This window comes from Cupressus sempervirens, chromosome 3 (genome assembly GCF_028749045.1).
Source record: "Cupressus sempervirens isolate cs-2001-9-10 chromosome 3, ASM2874904v1, whole genome shotgun sequence".
NCBI classification, from domain to species: Eukaryota; Viridiplantae; Streptophyta; class Pinopsida; order Cupressales; family Cupressaceae; genus Cupressus; species Cupressus sempervirens.
This window is the reverse complement of record NC_143120.1, coordinates 891,254,310-891,278,048: the sequence shown is the minus strand read 5'-3', so window position 1 is coordinate 891,278,048 and position 23,739 is coordinate 891,254,310. Positions and strand designations below refer to the sequence as shown.

At 34.7% G+C, this 23,739-nt stretch overlaps 1 protein-coding gene across 1 annotated transcript in view; it reads left to right on the top strand.

The window, feature by feature from the left end:
- The first annotated feature begins 414 nt into the window (after window positions 1–414).
- Window positions 415–23,739, top strand: part of CKS (Nucleotide-diphospho-sugar transferases superfamily protein) — a 58,668-nt gene continuing 35,343 nt past the window's right edge. The window contains exons 1-7 of the mRNA XM_089822386.1: window positions 415–856; window positions 4,591–4,636; window positions 6,612–6,698; window positions 6,813–6,937; window positions 21,456–21,595; window positions 21,681–21,732; window positions 21,889–21,999. Of these exons, the coding sequence (XP_089678512.1) occupies window positions 641–856; window positions 4,591–4,636; window positions 6,612–6,698; window positions 6,813–6,937; window positions 21,456–21,595; window positions 21,681–21,732; window positions 21,889–21,999 (777 nt within the window). The 5' untranslated portion in view covers window positions 415–640. The remainder of the gene's footprint in view (window positions 857–4,590; window positions 4,637–6,611; window positions 6,699–6,812; window positions 6,938–21,455; window positions 21,596–21,680; window positions 21,733–21,888; window positions 22,000–23,739) is intronic.

Here is a 23,739-nt window from a genome sequence, read left to right as displayed (position 1 = left end):
ATGATGTAAGAAGGGTATGCCCTCTTAAAGACGACAAAACCGAATGCATCAATTTATTTATATGACATAAAAGTCTTGGACAATGTTGAAGGTTTTCTTCCCCATTTTTTTCCTACACTTTTAAACAAGGTAAAAATATTTGTAAATAATATATATGCATTAAGTTGTTTACCAATCAAAATAATAATAATAATTTATATTCCAAAATCATTTTAGACTATAAACTAATAAAAATTAAAATACATTCAAAATAAGAAATAAAAATCTTTCATTTAATTGAAAAATATCAAAAATAACAATTAATAATAAAAAATCATCCGTTGCAAAATTATGTTGCGAATCAAGACTAATCAGAAACCAAACTATTTTTGCTCGGCACTCGTATATTTAAAATGTTTTATCGTTCAAAAACTCATCATACAGGCTGTAAATTCTCCCAGTCTTTACACTGGAGCTCGCAATTCTATTGAAAAAATGTCGAACAGAGGAGGCCAATTGATCTCAATTCAAAGAATTCGCTGATTCAGCCCGTGGATCGCAATCCTCAATCCAAGGAGAAACTAATCAGATCCAATTTACTTGAGCATCTTCTCATGTAAAAATTCTATAGTGCAGGAGACTTGAGACGTGAATTACGAAAATGCAAGGAATATGTTCGTCTTCAGAGTCATCACAGAGCAAGCCATGGATCGTTCATGGTTTGTTAGCAGGAGCAGCTGCAGCAATTGGACTGTACATGTTCGTCAGGTCGAACCGTGGCCGCAACAGAGTTGTGGGAATTATCCCCGCCCGCTATCGATCTTCTCGTTTCGAAGGCAAACCCTTGGTTCCTATTCGAGGAAAACCTATGATCCAGGTATTTCACTATTATCACCTTTGATTTTTTGTATCGCGATCTCTTTGTTTTAAGTCTTAATGTTTTTAAATTGCTGCAAATGCTTGACGAGGTAATCATTTTAACTTAAGCGTACTTGATATTCTATAAGATATATTTCATCAATTGGCTGATCTTTTGATAGGTTACAATGAAAAGTAAGCTAAATCCCATTTGATTTCCCTTTTCATGCATATCGGAGTTTTTGACGGTACTGAGATTATTTGTACATGATCTCATTTTCGGAACGTGTATCTGGAATCACTCTGTTTCAGCCGCGTCTCTTATACACTCATTTTTGGAACCTGTATCCCAGTTATATGTTATGAACAATGAAAGTTATTAGATGTCAATTCTCTTTTTCGTATATTATCCATTTGAGGATTTTTTGCAGTACAGTTTTAGTAGATGTCATTCTTATTTGGGATCTTTGGTGGAATAGCTTCAATTGTAACCACTGGAACTTGTGGTACCAAGAAATTGGACATTCCAGGACTTAACTTTTTCTTCTGGCTCAAGCTTTCTCAATTGCGGAATTTAATAGAAAACAGTTGCCGTGTGGTAAAATGGACATGCTTTTATGGGATTCATGGCGATTTGTTTATTTTTGTTTAAAATTTCCAGAGAAGTGCATATTTTACATTTATTTAATTTGTGAGATTGTAAACTATAGTAGTACTCCCGATCGACATTGCGTCGTACATGAAACTAGGTTTATTTAAACCAGATGTGTTAATTGGCTCTAATGATGGTATTGTCTGCATTTGTTGGACTTGGTTTTATCGGGTTCTGTTATCAAGAATCTGCTTGGGTCAGATCTGGAGAGACATTGTGCTTTCTCTTTAAGTTTGAGAGATTTACATTAAAGTTTAGCATAAAGATTTGGTATAACAGTGACAGAATGAATTATAACTGTTAACAACACTCCTGATTCTCATTGGAAATTTTTCAATTTGACCAGGTTTTAGAGTGCATTGATCTCAATAATATATTGATCACGAACCTATATATGCACAGATCATATGCTAAACAAGCGTTTTTGAATCTCTGATGCATGTAGATTCTTTCCAACTTACATCAACACTTTCATGATTTACATCTTGACGCACTTCCTTAATTCAGCTTGCAGTGTCCCATGACTGGACATAAAACATGTCTTCACTGCTTGCTTCTGATTTTCTTTGGACTTGGTATAAGTGTGTTATGTTCTGAAGAATTTGCTTAGATCAGATCTGGAGGGCATTGTGCTTTCTCTTTAAGTTAGAAATATTTACATTAAAGTTTAGCATAAAGGTTTAATAGAACACTGACAGAAAGGACTATCTTCTTAACAACACCCCTGATTCTCATTAGATTTTATTTTACCAGACCAGCTTTCTAGAGTGCATTGTTCTGAATACTTTCTTGATCCAGATGCTATGATGCACAGATCATATACTAAACAATATCTTTTGAACCTCTGATGCATGTAGTTCCTTTCCAGCTTATCTTGACACCTTCATGCTTTAGATCTTGTTTTGTTTCCTTAATTCAGCTCACAGTATCTGATGGCTGGACATAATACACACGCTTGAAACTTTCCCTGTTTGGTTCTAATTTTCTCTTGCCACCCTCATGTTAACTTGACTTCACTAGTGGCTATCTGAGTACTTAAGCTTCATTTTTCCAAAATTTGCAGTTAGAAGTTATAACACCTTTAAAATGGTGAACAAATAAACTCTGCCCATCTACGAGAACATTTATCACATGGAAGTCTTCTTAATATCGGATGCATAAATGTGGAAGGTTAAGATTGCTTGAATAAACTACCTCGACAGCTGCCTTAACTAAATGACCATTTATTAATAGTTAGTGGTCTATCTACGTAATACAATTATCCTATTGATATGTAGGAGATATTATCCACTGCAAGTCAAATTGTGGTATTGCTAGTAGGATTAAACTATGTAGTTTTCGAGTCAAACTCATTGACCCATGTTTCATGACCGGTGATTCATAAGAACCCAATTGATAAGATGAAAGGACTCTATAACGAGTGGTTCATTAGGCACAACACTTGCTGAAGGTGTTGCAAATGGGGTAGCAAGCTAAATGGGCGTAACCTTGGAGGAAACCCAATCGTTAAGCACACTTGATTTGGAGCAATACTGGGATGCATGACCTCTTGGGAAGGCTCGATGCTTCACACCTATTAACACCACCTAGATCCAATGAGTGCTAAGTGTTCCATTCAATCTCATGAGTGATGGGTTCTTGTGAACCACTAGTCATGAAACATGGGTCAATGAGTTTGACTCAAAAATTACACAGTTGAATCTTGAGAGCAATATCACAACAATTATCCTAGTTAGAAAGTACTGATATGACTATGATTCAACACTATTCCTGCTGAATTTGAGATCTAGTGTCTGATGCTAGGCTAAATATTAAGAAAACACTGTCACAAGTATAGCTCCAGTTAGTCTAGAATGTAATTTGACAGATATGATGGATAGAGTGATAATATCTCCTGGGATATAGTGTAAAATCTTAGATCACATTATCAGGTGCACTAGCTAGATTGACAATTGCAATTAGACTTTCAACCATTAGTTTTCAATTGTCGTAAATTATTTTATGCTGTATTTTTTTGTGGAATATAGAGAATGACTCACTATAGACATGTGCAGGTATTGGTACTTGTGGACATCATCTTTCAATAGAAATATTGTCTTTATTTATTGATAGGTTATAGTTTAAACTTGGAAAAAGTACTGAACTTTTTCAGTCATGTTATTAGCTCTTCCCACATTTCGCCTGTGAAAGAATGAGTATTTATATTGAACTGCACTTGTCTTGATTGTCAATTGAAGTCTACTACACTTTGCTGAAAAAAAGATGGAAACTAAAATTTTAAAGTGATACTCTCCTAAGCTAATTTCACTGACCGTTTTCCCACCTCTCTATGCTGTGACAAATCTCCAACATGTCGATTTGATTACTGCAAGCTATATTAATCTGTAGCTTGATGAATTATTCATTTTGCTTTGTTGAAAATTCCAGTATATGAAATGAAAAAAGTAGAAATTGCACAGATAGCCATATGTTTCACTTGATACTGCTTCAACTGGTCCCATAGAGTTAGCTTTCCATTCGTGAGCACTCAAGCCCGAGATGAAGCACCAGTAAGTGAAGCATTGTGAATTTATGTTCTTTATCACACTTTACTCTCTTCATTGAGATGACCATCAATTGGAAAAAAACCTTCAGCCATTAGAGTAGTTTCTGTATAACCAAAGACTGTAGTCCACTATATTTTATCCTTTCTTTGGGAGTTTCATGTGATCTCAATTCATTTGATACAGTTTGGAAGTTAAGGAATTAAACATTACTTGCTTGCAAATTCAAGAAATATGCGATATTTATTAAGCTAAACATTGTTTTAGTGACAGAATTGCTTCATAATCCATTTCTTTACTTCCTCGTTAAATTGTAGGTACCATACACCTCTGCAAATTCTTCCCACTGCTCTTAAAGTTTTTTTTTCCTTCATTGATTATCTCATTCTCACCATTCATAAGACAAACTGCACATTAAAATCAGAAGTCCGTCACAAGTTTGAACTATTTTGCAATCAATTATGTTTTTAGTTTGAAGGATTTTTTGACGTCAGCTGTTTGGGATAATAGTTGCAATTATTCATCTTCTTCTCTAATACCTATTGGGTTCTATTTCAGAGGACGTGGGAGAGAGCAAAGATGGCTTCCACTTTGGATAATGTAGGTAAGTTATCTTTATCATCTTTCTATATATTATCATATTGCACTTAACCTATATTGGAGTAGTGAACGGGAAATGCGGATATCAAAAAATAAAACACCGTATGCAAGAAAAATGTAAAAAATAAATGAAAAACCATTTGAAAAATATAAATTCCTATAGATACTTGAACTTCTTGTTATTTTCTCTTTCAGTTTCAATTAATATATTCTCCTATTTTATGTTCTACACATATGTTACATTCTACACACATGTTCTCTTTTCAATTTTGATTTGGTGAAGGTGGAAGTTAAAATTTCAAATTCTTCATTGAGTACATTTTCTGTGTACTTGTGGACAGCTACACAAATCATAAAAATATAAACTACAGCTAGTTAATATGTGCTTGAGGTTTCTCTGGTGCACCTATTAACAGTTTCATGGTGAGAAAACTTTTGCATGGTAAATATTCACTGTTATTTATCCACTGTTGTAGTGGTTGGTCTCAGTTCTGAAATGCGATGATGATAGACTCTAGTCTTTAACTTTTTGGAGATTGAACTGAAATCTGAATTTGTCAGGAGAAATTTCTCTATTTGAGGAGCAAGAAACCGGTACCAAGTTTGCCTACAGGCTGTGAACTAAAAAATGAACCTCATGATATCATTTTAAACAACACATAGAATAAGAATTCTTGAGAATGTATGGTTGTTATCTTCCCATAAACATGTTCTGTGTCCAAGGTTTCAAGGCCTATTGATCATTACTATAGTTGTTTCCTTTGCATTTTGATAAATAATTTTACTTAATAGCTTTCAAATGAATTTTGACCCAAAAGAGTTTTCAAAATTTTCGTTTTAAGACTAAATTATAATTATACCAAAGTTGCTGGACATAGAATGAGAACCCTTGAGAATGTATGGTTGCCAGCTTCCTGTAAACATGTTCTACTCCCAAAGCTTCAAGGCCTATTAATCATTACTGCAGTTGTTTCCTTTGCATTTTGATAAATAGTTTTACTTAATAGCTATTCACGTTTGAATTATATTTTTAATAGTCTTGTTTACTAAATTATAATTATACCATAGCAGCTGGGATTCATTGAGTTCGCTAGAACCTTGGGTTTCTGAAACGAATCACTGCTTAGGTGAGTCAGAATGGCAAAACAAAACTTTACTGGGCATGGAACCCTCTCAATCTCTCCACTCAGTAGAGCATTATTAGTAGCAGGAAGAACAAACAATACACTATGGTTTATAATAGGAAAGAGGTGGAAGGACAGCTCTAAAGACTTCTCTAAGCATCTGGATAGTTTCTTATCCTCAATACTTTTTAATCAATCCTTCTTTGCCTATGATGGGGTGATTGAACAAATAGAGAAAACGTTTCAAACTTTCACAATATAAACATCCTAGAAAAGATTCACTCGAATCTCTAGAGTGTAAGAGGAAATAGGTTGCTTTTCATAAAATGAACAAATACTCAGAGGCACTGGCTATTATTAACTATTAAAATCCACAGTGTTATATATTTTTTCAATTTCTGACTAACTAATAGGCCACCCTATTTAGGATGAATCTCAAAGAATGACTCGTGTAATTGGGTAATATAATTTTCAATAGACTTTATTACAACCAAAAGGATGGTTTTTGTTAATACTTACAGGATCCTTTTGTAATATGTTAGTTGATCAATCTGCACTTAATTTGTGCACCATAACAAATGCAACCTTTAAATAGAATCTTACAGACTGTTACTGCGATTCTTCACATATATGCTGTACAACAGATTGCAGTGGTGTCGTGCTTGTTCACAGTTGTGAAATTTAAGATACCTTTGGTTGCAGAGTCTTGTTTCTAGAAGGGCTTATGTCAATGCACACTTTCCTATACAGCTGTTGTTATAACCAGCCTATTGCATTGCCAACTTTGGGTATGAAATTTCATAATCTCAATAAAGTTGGCTGTACTCCTCACTATTTCTTCTTTTTGCTTATCAGTTATTGCAACAGATGATGAAAGGATTGCTGAATGCTGCCTTGGCTTTGGAGCAAATGTGGTCATGACATCCGAAGCATGTCGAAATGGTAGGATCTGCATTGTTTTGTCGTGTCTTTGAAGCAAGATCTAGCATAGAATGCCGAGAACACTTAGTTTTGTTTTCAGTTTCGATTTCAGGTAATTGGGGTTTCTATTGGCAGGCACTGAACGCTGCAATGAGGCATTAAGAAAGCTGAAGAAGAAATATGACATTGTTGTTAACATCCAGGGGGATGAACCACTTATTGAACCTGAGATTATTGATGGTGTTGTCAAAGCTTTACAGGTGTTTGTGTCCCTTCCAATATCTCTTAAAGTTGGAAATTCAATTATTGTTTGATCTATAAATGTAAGTTTTATCACCCAAGTCAATGGTGTAACTCCAGTGCTGGAGTTCTTCATAGCTTTCCATTTCCAAGCAATGCATATATCTTTACTATAGCAATCCTAGTGCATTTGCACATCTGGAATCAGTTGAAAAATTAATATCTATTAACACTGAATACACAAAAGGCATAAAACATTCATGGAAGGCTTGCAGTATACACATGAATATATGTAAAGATGAATCATATACATGAATGCATGTGAGACATGATGTATACACAAGAATACTTGTAAGGCATGAATCACACACTTGAGTACATGCGAGGCATGAATCATACACAAGAATGCACGTAAGGCATGAATCGTACACATGAATACATATAATACACATAAGACATGAAATATACACATCAAATATGTAAGGCATGTAGCAATATACATGGAGAGACATTAGACATGTCAGATATAATGCAATACACATAAATGTAAGTCAAACATGTAGGGCATGGAGCAATATATGAAGGCACAAAGCATACATGAGAAACATAAGGCATGAAATATACACCAGTAAATGAATCATACATATAAGGCATGAATCATCATACACATGAGTACATGCGATGCATGAATCATGCAGAAGAATGCATGCGAGGCATGAATCATGCAGAAGAATGCATGAAGGCATGAATCGTACACATGAATACATATAATACACATAGGCATGAAATATACACATCAAACATGTAAGGCATCAAGCAATATACATGGAGAGACATTAGAACAAAGTAACGAGAATTAGAATCGGCAAGGCCGAATCAAATCGCGAATCAGCCATGAATCGGAATCGAATTAGCCATGAATTGAGAAATCTAAAAAACCCTTGAAATTTAGAGGTTTTAAGAATTTAAAACTTGTTTCATGCACCCTTTATTGAATATAACTTAAACATGCTATAACATCATCAAATAGAAGCTAACATACATAAACATGGAACATAAATGATAAATCCATCACATACGTAACTACGTTACATGTAAAATGTAAATTGTAGCTGAAGTAAATAGAAATCATAGGATCATGATGAGTCAAATCATAGAATGTATGTAAGATAAAGATCCATGAAATGTATGTCTATCAGTATCTATAAACAAAATGGAAAAACAAGGCTCTAGCTCAAGCCTCATCATCATCCTCAAGCTCGGCTGATTTTTTGTGATTCACAAAGGTGATTTTGGCAAATTTTTGCATGAATCGCATGAATCGGTGATGCATGTGATGAAATCGCCGATCTTGTTCACTGGTTCAAAAAAAATCAGGAACCATGAATCGAATCGCCAAATTGTCGATTTAGGCAATTTCACAGCGATTCTTGTTACTATGCATTAGATGTGTTAGACATAATGCAATACACATTAATGTAAGTCAAACATGTAGGGCATGGAGCAATACATAAAGGCACAAGGCATAAATGAGAAACACTCTCAAGGAGTACACATGCTGAAGTCCGATAGTCATGAAGCAAACACAATGCATACATGTGAAGAGCATGTAGAAAATACACATGGAGTAAGCATTCTTATATTAGACACAAAGTACTTATATACATAAGCTATGTTAGCGTATTTTATTTTATTTTTGACCTGTGAATAGTAAAAGCTAACTAGATGGTGGTTAAAGAAGGTTTGTCCCATAGGGTAGCAAGATTATTGCTATGATACCACTTGTAACGTCCCCTTTTTGAAATGTCGTACTTCTTGCCCTAAATCAGAATTTCCAAGTAGCATTAGTAACATCATGTACTTGGTTGAGATCCTACAACATGTCAAGGAAATGATTCAAACATAATCCACAACCTAGATCTTCCTTATTAGAGATATAAAAAAACATAGCTCTTTCCTACTAGGGTTAGGAATATTAATTTAATTATAAAATATTTATAATTAATTGGAGTTCAACCGTAGGAGAGCTAGGATAAGGGACATATTAGGATGCCTTAAATAATCCTCTACCCTAGGCTTAAGAGTATATATCATCCCTCTTGGCCATCAACTGGCCCTTAGCCATCCATATGTACCGAGGAATCCCATGGTTGTTCCTTTGTTCCATTGTTGCCCTTATCATCCTCCTAATGATTGGAGTTCCTTAATGGTCAACCATGGTAAGAGTTTGGGGAAACTATAATAGCGTGTCCTAAGTGTCCTTCCCTTTTAAGCCCAAGGATGGGGCACTCCTTGGACACCCTTGCCCTCAAGTGTCTATCGGTTACAATCATGAGGTATTGTGCTTGGAAAAGGACCAAAAAAAATATTGCCCTCTTTGTATTCCCCTATTATCCCTACCGTGATTGATTACAACAAACGTTGTGATATTGCTATCAAGACTTAACTGTGTAGTTTTAGAGTCAAATTCATTGATCCATATTTCATGAGTAGTGATTCAACACAAATCCATGTCTCATGAGAATAATCTTCAAAATGTTTTTGTTGCTAGACTTCGCCTGTCCATTGCCTTGGGGATGATGCGGAGACGAATATGAAACTGCAATGCCATATTTCCTGCAAAACTCAGCAAATTCATTAGACCTAAAACACATACCATTCTCTGCTATGATTTTTTGAGGAACTCCGAATCTAGTCAAACTTAATTACCACCTTACTGGTTGATTGCCGAGTGGGTAAAACCTCTACCCACTTGGTAAAGTAATTGGTAGCCACTAAAATCCAACTATGTCCACCATTTGACTTTTCACTAATCTCTCCCATAAAATCAATTCCCCACATTTGGAAAGGTTCCTCTGCTTGCAATGTCCTTAAAGGGAGTGTGCCATCATACTTCAACTGACCGAAGAATTTTTGACAAGCTTTGCACTTTCGAACATAGGCATGACAATCCTTGAAAAGTTGAGGCCAATAGTAACCTTCTCGTAATATCTTATGTGTTGTAGTCCTGGCTGAGAAATGACCACCGCAAACCCCTTCATGCATTTCTTTGAGAATAACTGGGCAACATCTAAACAAAATAGTAGAATCCCATCCTGATTTTTCCAATATAAATCACCCTGAATTAAAACATATTTCGCAGCCTGTAACTTAATAGTTCTTTTCTGATTTTCATTCAAATCATCTCTACATTTAGTATGCTGTAAATAATACACTATATTTGTGTACCAAGGGCATCTCCCTATACTAACTTTAGTATGTTCATCATCAATTTGGTTAACTTGCATGGCCTCCAAATTTGACTCCGCCATAGCCTCCAAATTTGACTCCGCCATAAGCTTAGCCAATCCTTGCCCTCTAACTAATTTTGTGATTTGAATATCTGTATTGAATTCTTGGATTTGATTTATCCAACGACATCGTCTCCCAATGGTTTTAGATTGTCTAAATATGTCCTTGATAGCAACATTTGGCACATAGGCGATAACCTTAGCTCCTACTAAATAAGGTCGAAAAGATTTCACCACCTTAACAAGAGCATAAGCTTGTTTTTCATTTATGTCATAATTTAATTCAGCTGCTTGTAAACTCTTGCTAAAGAATGCAATTGGTTGTTCATACCCCTCATCGTTCTTCTATAACATAACTGCGGCTATGGTATGGTAAGAGACAAACGAAAATAATTGGAATGGCTTCTTAAAGTCAGGAGATTTCAAAACCGGGGCTTCTTTTATAGCTTGCTTTATCTTAGCAAATGCTCCTACAACCTCATTATCCCAAGCAATCTTTGCTCCCTTCTTAAGCATCTTAGCGATAGGTTTAACGATTTCAACAAAATTAGAAACAAATCTTCTCACAAAGTGGATTTGCTCAAAGAAAGATTGGATTCCCTTATTTGTTTTAGGTATTTGAATATTGTCGATAGCTGCTACCCTTTCAGGATCAATTCTTACCCCCTCCTTAGAGACAATATGGCCTAACAATTTTCCTTCAGTTACCCCAAATTGACACTTTTTAGTATTCAAAGAGATTCCAAATTCAAGGGCTCTTATAAAAATCTTCTTTAAATGTTTACAATGGTCTTCTGCTTTCTTAGAATAAGTGGTAAGGTCATCTTGGTAAATAACCATGATTAAGTCAATTAATCCATCGAAAGCAACATCCATTGCCCTTTGAAAAGTAGCTCCCACATTTGTTAGCCCAAAAGGCATCCTAGCATAAACATAAGTACCCCAAGGTGTCGTGAAGGTGGTTTTATACTGTTCGGACTCTTTAACCTGATTGTAACCCGAGAATCCGTCCATCATAGATAATAATTCATTACCAGTTACCTTTTGTAGTAAAATTTCCATATTAGGTAATGCATAATTATCTTTAAGAGAAGATATATTCAAATTTCTGAAATCTATACATAATCATATGTGACCGTTCTTCTTTCTTACTGGGACTAAATTCGAAACCCATGTAGAATGCCTAATAGGTTTAATAATTTCAGCATCTCTTAATTTGATGAGTTCATCCTTCATTTTTGGAGCTAGGGTTGGATTTATTGGATGTTGTCTTTGTTTAAATGGTTTGGCATCAAGTTTTAGAGGTATTTCATGCTGAAACAAATCTTCCCTATATGCTTTAAGCTCATCATAACTCCAGGCAAAGACATGCCTATATTTTTTTAACAAAGCAATTAGGTCAGCCCTTATTTTTTATGACAATTTCTTTCCTATGTAAAATTTTTTAGAAGAACTTTCACTTCCTAAATTTATTTCCTCAATATTATTTTGGATTTTAGTGGACTTGGTATTCTTTGCACTTTCCTTTTTATCAAAAATCTGCTCTAAGGCAACTAAACCCCTTAGGTATTTTATTCGTTTTTAATTGCATTATTTCCTTTCCAAACAGTGTTTCTTTACCGTCTTTCTCTTCTACACACCCATTCCAATCAATGAATTGATTTTCATAATCTTCTTGACAAGTTAAAAATTTAATAATATCTTTATCATCTTCAAACACTTGCCAGTTTTGCACATTGTCTGGTATCAAAGGCCTGTTTTTCATTTCAACCTGAATAACCTCATCAAATGGGATATCTATTTGCCTAATAGCAAGGTTAGCCATTATATCAGCTAGGTAATTAATTGATCTATCGACCCATTTAATTGAAAAGGCATCAAAAAATTCTAGCAAATCCCACACATAATTTCGGTATTGTTTTAACCTTGGGTTCCTAGTTGAAAATTTATGCCTAATCCATGAAACAATTAGATCTGAATCCCCTAAGATAGTGAGCATTTTAATCCCATATGCTTTTGCAATACCAAGACCAATAATTAATGCCTCATATTCAGCACTGTTATTAGTACATTCAAAATTTAATAAGAAAGAAAATTTAAAAGTTTTACCTAATGGCGAGATAAAAATAACGCTAGCCCCATTTCCTTCCCGGAAGTTGTCCATGTCAGAATGGCAAAAATTAACTTCAAGATCCAGAATATAATCCTCAACCAAATAGTATGACTGGGGTTCCCTTTCAATCCGAATTTCCTTGCCTCCCACAAGTATGGTAGTGTAAGACAAATCCAACTGCACATGACCTCCAACCAAATTCGACCATTGCCTAGATAACAACATTCCATAACTTGCTGATATCTCAACTACTGTAATGTCAGTTCTATATGATATATGCGGAAATGATGGAAAACGAAAATCAACATTTTTAATAATTCCAACTACAGGTTCAGATCTGTTATCCATGGCATAGCATTTACCAAAAGGAGTATCAACTTTAAGACCTATTTCTTTCATTACATCAGCAGACATTATATTAACTACTGCGCTAGAGTCAATGATACAATTCTTTACCAATTTATTATTTATCAACAGTGTTAAATAGAACGGGTCTACTTGATTTGACTTTTTATTTAATGTTGTTCCTAAATATACAATTAGTGTCTCTTCATTATTTTTAACATCATCCTTATTGTTAATATCTTGCACACTAGATAATATCTTCAAAGTCTAGTCCCTGTAATTAGAAAATTTTATCATTTCCATTAGAGGCACAACAATTTTCAATTGAGATAAAGCATGACTCATAAAACTATGACAATCAGATATTTTCTTACCATTAGTTTGCATGACTGGTTGCTTGGTCATCCTATAAGATTGATTACCTTCCTTTTGCTTGGCTTGAGTTTGATTACCAAGCTTTTTAGATGCTTCAATCTGCTGCTGATTTCTTGCAAATATACCAGCAGGACTTCTTTGATCAGCATTATTGTCTTTATTCCTTCTTTGGTAAGTGTGTTTAGCATGCTCAATTGCTGCAATAGTATAAGCTCTTCTTTCTTCCGACGTTAATCTGCAAAAAGTAGGTGTATCCTCCTCATCTGAGAACACCTGTTGAGTACACCGCTACTGGTTAGAGCCCCTGTAATAACAATCAGCATTTTGGTCTTCATCCATAGAATCATCTTCGTCTCTTCCCCATAATGGTTTGGATGATATAGTGTTGACTATGGGTTTCTCTTCATTTTCTTGATTTTCTTCCTCAAAAATAGCTTCTGCAACAATACAATGTTTAGGATCATGGGGTAACCTGCAAGCATCACACCATGGGCCATCGTCAACGATGTTGACTTTCTTTAAAGGGTCGGGGGTGTCCTTAGCATAACTTGGTCTTTCAGGTTTCCCGTCTTTCCAATTTGTGTTGTAGGGCATGTTCTGAAGTCTTACGCTGTCATTTCTATGGAAGGGTGGTCTCTCATTTTTATTTGTTATGACCTTTATTTCCTTTAACATATCCATTATTTCTTTTAGTTCATCCTTCTTACGGTTTTTTGGATTATATAGTTTTGGATCATCCCTCTTGTTGAATCTTCCTGCTGCTTTCTTGTCATTTTCAATTGTCATGGCAATTTTGAAGGCTTGGGGCAGCGAAGAAGGTCTTTGAGATCTTATTTCATAGTGGGTTTTACTATCAAAAGCACTTAAGTAAAAATCTATAAAAAATGAATCCATGAGCCTAGTCTCCCTTGAAATCCTGTTGAACACTTTGTTAAACCTTTTGTTGAATTCTGATATTGATTCATTTGAGTTCTTTTTAATGCTTGTTAATTCGTGTGATGCAAAGGATGTATCATTGTGATCACCAAATTGCTCAATAAACTCATCAGTGAAATCACACCATCCAAAAATAGATCTATCCGGCAAACTCCTATACCATTCTGCAACATCTTCAGTTAATGATTGAACAAAAAGTTTCATGAATACATCTTCATGATCTTCCTCAAAATCTTCAATCACATTCTTTAGATCAATTACATGTCTTTCAGCTCATTTTGTTCCACTTCTTGAAAATTTTGGGATAGCATTTCTTAAGTCATTAGATATAGGATTCGGATATCCTTGAATCCCACTGAAATCAAGTTGTCTATATCTTTCAATTGCCATAGGTTGCCTTATTACTTGATTTCTATTACCTTGATTTTGCATCACATGTCCTTGGATGTTTTGATAATTGTTATTCTGATTCAGCCCATAAGGTTGTCTAATGTTTCCACCATTTTGCTGAATTCCTCTATTATGTTGCCCATTGTTCCATGCCCGTTGATTGTTATGTCTGTTAAAATTATTATTTTGATTTCTATCTCTACTGTTCTCATATAGTGGATTATCATGACTAGTAGCAAACTGTGTTTCCAAATTCTTTCTATGAGGCGGGTTGTACTCAGTTGGTGTATTTTGATCTGACTTTTCTTTCCTCCATCTATCTGACTTTTGTTCATTACAAGCTTTAGGTGGGGAAGTAATAAGATCTTTGATATTCCTATTTTTGCAAGGATGTCATCTGGCTGCATTTTCAATGTTTTTGCCAATATTGCACTATTACCGTTTGTAGTTTCAGCCATTTTTTTCATTATCATATCCCATTGCATTATTTGTTCATGTTCGTCATCCTCCTTAATACGAGTTATCTCGCATTCAGGCTCTTCATCAACTCTAGGAATGTGAAAGAATGGGTTACAATTTTCCTCATCCTTTTCAAGATTGTTATGACTTGATTCACATATTTCAGGTTGTTTGTTGGCTCTTTCTTGGAAATTTCTACACCTTGTGTAAAACATTTTTGCCTTTTGATTTTTTCCTTTCTTATTTCTTGGCTTCTTATCAAAAGTTAATTGTTCAAGTCTTTTAGGTCAGGGATTTACTGATCTTCTACCTCACATACACTTCAAAATTAAACAAATGCTGATCAAAATATATTATAGAGTCGCCACTTTCTTTTAAACAGAAAGAAATAAAGATTTAGGTTCTTTATCTAGCAGAGTTAATGCCAATAACTTGAAAATAATTTGCTGAAAATAAGAAAAGAAATTTTGCTTTAGTTGCTCTTAAGTATTTATGTGAAATGTATACAACTAAGATTCAGGGCAAAACTTAAGATTTTTGAACACAACTTGAAATCTCAAAAAAGATTTGTCAATTTTATCAATGTTCTCAATGACTTTTCAATGTTCTCATTTGCACGTATTCTTCACAATGTCATATACCTGGCATATTTATACAGAACGAAACATAGAAAAGTCAAAGTGGTGGGCTGGAGAGGAACAAAATACAGGCTGACCCATTTGGATTTTGAATTTAAATAAAATTGATGCTTCCCTAGGCCTGTCCCATCTTTTATAGTGAAGGAAAAGTTCATATTTTAAGAGCAATTACCTCAGGGAGGGAGATCATTACAGGAAAAGGATAAGGTGTGCTTAAGATCCAAGTTAAGGGGCAGCAACTTGTACAGACAGCAGCAATTTAATGACAGGGAACAGTATTTGTTATCTAAGGCATTAATTAATATTATTAAAGTTGCCAAAAAAGAAAGGATTGAAAAGGCATGATTAACAGGTAACAGCAGTTCACTTAAGCAGCGATTACAATTGTTAAGGCAACGGTTAAAAGGAACGACCAATAAAGGAGGCACATGAGGATAAATGATAAAAGGCAGTGATTATATGATTAATCAACATGCTTATTACTCTAGCTGCCAGCAGTTGATATCTTAGCAAATGAAACCCAAAAGTGAAGGGGCGAGGGAGTCATCTCTTTAAGAACTACATTCAGATAAGGGACATGTGCTCTCCTTCCCCTTGGAGATATAAAGGATAGCTCAGTGCTGGAAGTAAGAGCAGGAAAGTAGAGAAGGAAAGTTAAAAGAATGGTAATATGAAAAGAAATGCAGAGATAAAACTCAGAGACAGTGAAATATCAGACAAATGCAGCTGCAATAAGTGAGGCAGTGGTTTTATTTTGAAGAAGCAATGCCTAAAATAAACAGTGATTAGGCACTTGAAGGTAGCAATGAGTTTGGATTATGAAAAGTCATGGTTAAGAAAGGTTGTGTACATTCCCTAAGGACAGAAACTTCCAAGAGTTTTATCTCTTCAAGAGGCGTAAAATACCATGATGAGGAAGGCAAGGACAATGAACCCAACTAACATTCACTTCATGAGATGTCAGCAATCAGGTGCATAGAGGGAGCAAATCAAAGATCACCATCTATTGCAGGCAATATCATTCTTGTTCAATGGTGGTACGCTTGATATTTATGCTTAGTATGCATAATGAAGATATTATCTTACATATGATTTCTTATGTGAATTGTTAACTATTCTAGATTGAAGTATCTATGACTGAAGGAAAGAACATAGATCCAGATCTGAGAAGAGGGCATAAGCAATGGCTTAAGAAAGAGATCTGCAGTCTCATAGTTTATAAACTAGACAGCAGTTTATAATTTATATACTGTCCAAGGTATCGGTACGATGTATAGTGCATTCTGATATGATTGATTGATTATCTTGTCTTCCGTCTGGTAGGAAGTAAATAATATTTGCAGATAATCTATTGCTTCTAATATATATTATATAAATTTGTGATGATGAAAATTCCTTAGAGCTTATAGCGAATCTACTATATTGTTGTGTAGAAGAGGTAGGGCATATGAGGAGTGCAAGTAAGATAGGGGTCCATTCGAATTGGGTAATCCCAGGTGTGGCTGGGAGGCTAAATGGGGGGAGTCATTCCATGCTCTTGGGCTTGATGAACAGGCTTGAGGCACCTAATATGATCTTCCATGGTACTTTAGAATGGGGGTTGGTTATTGGGGAAAGGGAATTCCACATGCACATTATGATGGAATGCATATGAGGGATGCAAGTCGCACCTAAGTTCCATTCAAGTTGGGTAACCCCAAGTGGGTCTAGAAGGCTGAATGGTGGGTGTCATTCCATACACTTGAGCTTGATAGAAAGGAATAAGCTTGAGTCTCCATATATGTTTTTCCAATGAACTCCATCAATGAAATTAGTTATATTGTATGATTGAGTATATGTTCTTAACCTTGGTAGGAAAGATATGTTTTGTAGATTTTGTTTTAATGATTACCCAAAACAATCGCAAGGTTTCAACTTGGATCTACCTTACTCTACAAATGGTAAAAGATATTGCTAACTCCATTCCATTTCTTGTTTTACTTGTGTTGTGTGGTTTGCACACCATTGCCCCATTACAAATGGGGACCCCTTCTTTTTGCTTTAGCTAGTAGGAGTAGTTGTCTTAGGTGGTTTTAGTTGGCAACATTTTCAAGTCTCTTAGTCCGGAATGGGTTTGAGCGATTTTGGCTCACTAGGAAGTAATTTTGGTCTCAGGTTGGTGCAAGCACTTTGGTGCCACTTAGACTAATTTATTGTAGTTTAAGTTTCAAGTGGAGAATGGAATTTTAGTTCAGGAGAGAAAGGTTTTCATGTTTGAGAAATGGGACAAGGTTTGTGAGCAAACCAAGTTTGGGGGAAATTTCATGTCTCTTAGGATTCTCCCTCCTGGGGAAATTTCACTTCTAACAGGTATTGCCTCCTGGAGAAATTTCACATCTTAGGGATTTCCCTCCTGGAGAAATTTCGCATCTCTGAGGAATTTTCCTCCTGGGAAATTTCACGTCTCTTAGGAATTTCCCCCAGCAAATTCTCATCCTTTGTTAATCACCAAAACCACCCAACCTCCTCAAAAAAATATAAATAAATAAATAAAATGAGGAGAGAGAGAGAGAGAGTAACGAAAATTAGAAATAAAAAATGAAAATAATATAATAAATTATTTTGGATTGCGATGAGATTAAAATTTTCCTTGACTTTGCAAAATGGTTGGTTTTAAATTGGGATGAATTTTCTTTATTATTGATGTGATTTATTTTCATTTTTTTTAATAAGCTTAATGCTCTTCTCATTTGTTTTGCAAGGTGAATTCAAGGAGAAGAGCTGAATTGAAATTCATTCTTGGAACATCTTAGAAAATTAGAGCATTGTTGGTGCACATACTCCATCATCACACCAATAGAATTGGCAAGGTGAATTCAAGAAGGAGAAGCTAGAGGGCAAGGTGATAATCAAGGCCTCAAGACTTCAAGTGGATACTACAAGGAGATGTCTTAAGCCCAAGGATTTAAGTGAGAAGGAAGGATTCATGTTCAAGTTATCAATCTACAAATTCAATGTGCTCAAATGTATGCATGGGATGCAAGATCTTCACATCATCTATGGAAAGCTTGAGGGTCTTTGAAAAGATGGGATGAAGTGTGTGTTATAAAGCAAGATGAGAAGCAACAGGTATGCTAGACAACTTTTGTGTCAAGCATAACTATGGGCCCAAGACAGGGTAATATAAATTAGCAAGGGGATAAGTGGTGGTTCCAAAGAGGGAGCAGTGAACACTTGTATCTATATAGGGTGAGGTTCATCAAAATTAGCCAAAGGAATAGGAAGAAGAGAAGTAGAAAAAGAAAAAAGAGAAGTAGGTGAAGACTTAGGTGCAGTCGATTGAGAAGACTGCATGAAAATAGGAGGCTTATTCTTGGTCTTATGTGAAGAATCTCATTCACGAACCAATGCACGAGAACAATAGTTATTCTTACAGAAATTGATTTTGATGGTGGCGTGGACCAGGAATAGATGTTTGAGAATGCTTTAGAGCACATTTGAAGCCAATTAAAAGAACAAGCTATGTAGATGAAACGTGAGGTGCTATTGGTGCATAATCTTTCATTTTAACACATTACTTTTCCTTGATTTTTTTAGGGGCATGAAGAGGAATAGGAGGAGCCCTTGAGGGTGGAGACGTAGAAGCTACATACAAGGAACTTGTCTCAGAAGAATCTTAACCTTTTTCTTACAAAGGAGAATGAGGGATGGTAGGAAGGACTGGAAGTTGAAAGACTTTGGATTTAGATTTTGACAACATGGGTGGCTTTCCTATTCTTTTGTTGGAGACAATTGGATGATAGAAAACAATGTTGGATTCTGTAAAGCCTTAGAAAGTAACATTCATTAGCTCATTATAGGCCTTTTTTTGCATTAGATATAACATGTAAAATCTCTTGTCTAATGTAAAAGTGTTGAGTCACATTTCCCTAACCTAAGAACAAAAGGATGGGTTTTTAGTTTGAGTCTTCTTGTGGACTGCATATTAAGATCTCTTCTATTCCTAGGTAATTTAATAGATTTTAGTATAAGAAAACTTATCATTTTCTTTAATCTTTCAAAAGGTAGCTTCCCTTCACAACTCAAAGAAATGTTTTATTACCCATCAGAACACTAACAAGTCTCCAACCTTATGATCTTGTTAAACCTCTTATGTTTTGCTATGGTCTAACAAAAAGAGTTGCTTTTCTTATCCCTCTTATTAGCCAGTTTATCTTTGAGTAGTATTTTCTTCAAGATACATGCCATCCAACAAAACAATAGCACATTGTTGGCTCCATCCTCAATATGAGTCTTGCTGAAAAATATCTTTTTGATAACCTCTTGGTTCCCAGTCTTCAACTTTGGCAAAAGAAATCCATTGTTTTTAGTAACAATAAAGTTTTTACTCTCTCTAATTATAGGGACATCAGCCTGCCAACAAATCATTGTGCCTCCAAACTTGGGGTACTCCCTTCAAATCTTTTCGTATTTACCTTGCTTATCATGCTCCATTGCTAACAGTAAAATGCTCTCTCTTGCAAGACTTAAGCTATCAAGTTGAAACTTTGATCCAACCATCTCACAAAACTTAAGTATCTATCTAGAAATTCCATAGTAACTCGTTTCCCTTCATATCACTCCAACTGACCTAAAATTAAAACCTAGGTTCATGTCCAAAGATTACAAGTCAAAAACAAATTCTTGAAGAGCCATAAATTACTAAACTTGAAAGAGCCATCTACCTTGTTTGTCAAAACCTTAAACTAGCATGTTGCAATCTTTCCTAGAAGCCATCTTTTAGTCACTTTTAACTCTACCACAGACTGTAAACAAGTCCAAGCATACCCGATTGAATGTACTATGGGTTTGTTAACCCAAAATTGAGGTAAATTGTATATTCTAAACATTATATGTCATCCAATCTCTAGAGGTTTCAGGCTTCTTATAGGATACAAAAGATCAAAATTCTAGAGAACAAGGAATTCCAAAACTTGACTCTTTGATGTACGAGCATTCTAGGTCAGTCCATAATTGTGCAATTGATGGAGGTTTTTGTTCTCTAATTGTGCCACAAGAGGATGTGTACATTCTTTAGAATAGTTTCTATGCACAAGAGGCATAATTGTGTGCAAGAATCTAAGAGTGGGTCTTGGCACATAAGCTGGAGTGCCATACAAAGTTACCTATTTGCAGAAGTTGGAGATTGTGAATTTGGGCATGTGTGGATTAAGGCTGAACATGAAGTAGACATTAGCGACCTATAAGGATGAAAAAGTTATTTGGTATGGCAGACAGAGAGAGAGAGAGAGAGTCCCTTGTTGATATGGACAAGAACATGCCCTTATTTTTCCATTATGTTGCATCTCTTTCTGTTGTGAGAGTTTTGTGTGTTTAGGCTACATCCTTAGTCATATGCTCCAATCATGTCGATGCCAATCTAAACATAGGATGCTTCTTCTAGGGGGAAGTGTCCAGGAATGTTTTCTATGAATAGTGAATATTGGGTAGTATGCTAGTTAAAGCCTTGTCAAGGCCTTTGACAATGTATTACAATTCATAAAGAGTGTGTTCTTGCAACCATACTAATACCAACCCTTGAAATTTGGTCTGTCACCTTGCCTTGGTGCCAAGTTGTAGTATTTGGTCAAACTTTACATTTGACAGAACTCACAATAAAATTGATTTGCCACTTAATCTCTTTTGGCATGACTATTAAAGATTTGACTTGTATAAGCAATATTACGTATTCTTAATAAGCCTAGATCTCTGAATTGACTTGTACTGTATAACTTGCCAAACTATTCCTTAGTTCAATTCATCTAACTTTTTGTAACAGATTTTGATCATTGTTTTCTTTCTTGTCTTTAAGTATGTGCTTTTCTCCTTTGATTCTTTGTGTTGCCAACTTAATGTCTTTGATGATGTAGTTTCATTGAAATCAAAATTATTTTTCATCCCACAAATGATATCTATATGTCCATGTCCACTTTATGCCTTAAAGTTGTCAATAACTTCAATTTTGTCTTTATAGGGAGCTCCAGATGCTGTTTTCAGCACTGCTGTCACATCATTGAATCCAGAAGATGCTCTTGATCCAAATAGGGTGAAATGTGTTGTTGATAAGAATGGCTATGCAATCTACTTTTCGAGGGGCTTAATTCCATTTAACAAGTAACCATCTATTGCTATAAAGTTTAACATGTGCATAATGTGCAAAAGACTTCTGTTATGACTTGATCTCTATTTTGTTCTGCAGAGAAGGTGAAGTAAATCCAAAATTTCCTTACCTTCTTCATCTTGGGATTCAGGTAGTTCACACTTATATTCTGTCATTATCTGCACAATATGATATTATAACCTATCATTAGGCTTACACCATTTTGATGCTGTTATCATCACAAGGTTAATTGGCATAGTGACATATTTATGCTTATAGTCATGGTTCTCTTTTTGTTCTGGTGCAGAGCTATGATGCTAAATTTTTGGGGGTCTATCCTCTGCTTGAGCCAACACCTCTCCAGCTTGAAGAAGATTTGGAACAGCTAAAGGTGCTTGAGAATGGCTACAAAATGAAGGTAATGCTTACTATAAATAGTGATCTTTGTTAGTTTCCTTTAGAGAGATACGATAATTTAAATTTTGGGGTTTCCAATTAATTTTCTTCTGTCAGAAAGAAAATTTATTTACCTTGTTGCTTTTTTTTCCCATCCACGAGATGCCTTTTTTCGCTCTTCCTTGTAAGATAATTTGTAGAGTTGGACTGGGCGCAACTAACAAACAAAAGTGATTTTTACCTCCATGCTGAATTTCACTAGAAATTAGATGATTTAAGTTAATGGTTTATGTTCTGTTGAACTTATATTATCTATAGAGTACCGTGGTTCTCATGCAAGACATATGCGAACTGTAACTTAGATGGTAATTTCTGGTTTAGCTTTTTTTTAATGATTTTTATTATATTAGTCAGGCTTATCTTGCAGTGTAGTCTCAGTCATTTTGGTTAATCGTATGTTTAGAACTACCTCTAGTTTCTATAAAAAAACAGATAAACAAGAAATTAGTTCTTACCTTTTCATTCCATCCCATCTAGGACCAGACAAGGCAAAGTTTTGAAAATTCTGACATAATGTTATAAGAGCTAATAGCTTTGTGGTTTTCATATAGAATATAATTTGAGGCTTGGACTTGGTTGGCCATTGTTGAGCTTGGATTCATACAATGTCCCCTTTTAGGATCACTAATTTTTACTTTTGCTCTCAAATTTTGATTAATAATCTTTTATTGTTGCTCCTCCATTTTGTCTTGGAATGAAATTCCCTTTATACTTAATTGTAAAGGTTACAACATTTCATTAGAATTGAGTCACCACTTTTTATTATTGCCTTTGAGAGTAATATATTTTCCCCTAAATTTCTTTCCCTTGTCTTGTAATTGAAACATTTTTCCTTTATATCTTCCAAGTTGGAGAAGAGTTACACCTCTTCATCATGTTGCCCATTGCAATGGTCACAACCTTTTTGCAACTACTACTTTGAAGACTCTTGAAACTTCATTATTGTGTTCCTTTGAAAGAGTCACAACCTTTCATAATTACCACCCTTTAAAAGAGTCACAACCCTTCATTATTGTTGCCCTTCGAAAAAGTCATAATATATCATTGCCCCTTTAGAAGAGTCCCTATCTTTCAGGTTTAACACCCCTTTTTAATTTGTATGCTCTTTTTTCTTCCTTTTTCTCCTTCCTTCCAAATGAAGTCCTCTTCTCCCTTTTTATATCTCATGTTTGAGGGAGTCACAACTTTTGATTTCATGCCTTTTTACCCTTAATTAACTTAACTAAGTTTAATTATGTTATATTCTATTTTTATTATTTTATATAATTTTTACTTTTCTTTTTATTCTTTTTGTATATTTAATTTAGTTATTATTAATTATTATCAATTAATTAATTTTATTTTGCTTTCATATTTTTAATATTATTGATTTGACTATATTATAATTATATTATTCATTTAATAATCTTTATATAATATTGTTATTTATTTATTAAATTCTTCTTTATTTTTATTATAATTTATTTAATAATTATATTACTTAATTGTTTTTTTATTATTAAATCCTATTCGAGAAATGGGACATTACAATTCAGCCATAAGAACTAACAAAACCTAGTGATTAAATCTTGAACCATAAAGGATAAACCTAGTGGTTTGCATGTGGTACAATTCCAAAACTTTTCCTCAATGCTCACTTGGCCATAACATCTTCTTTTATAAGCCATAACATCTTCCTTTATAACTGATTGTACATTATGTT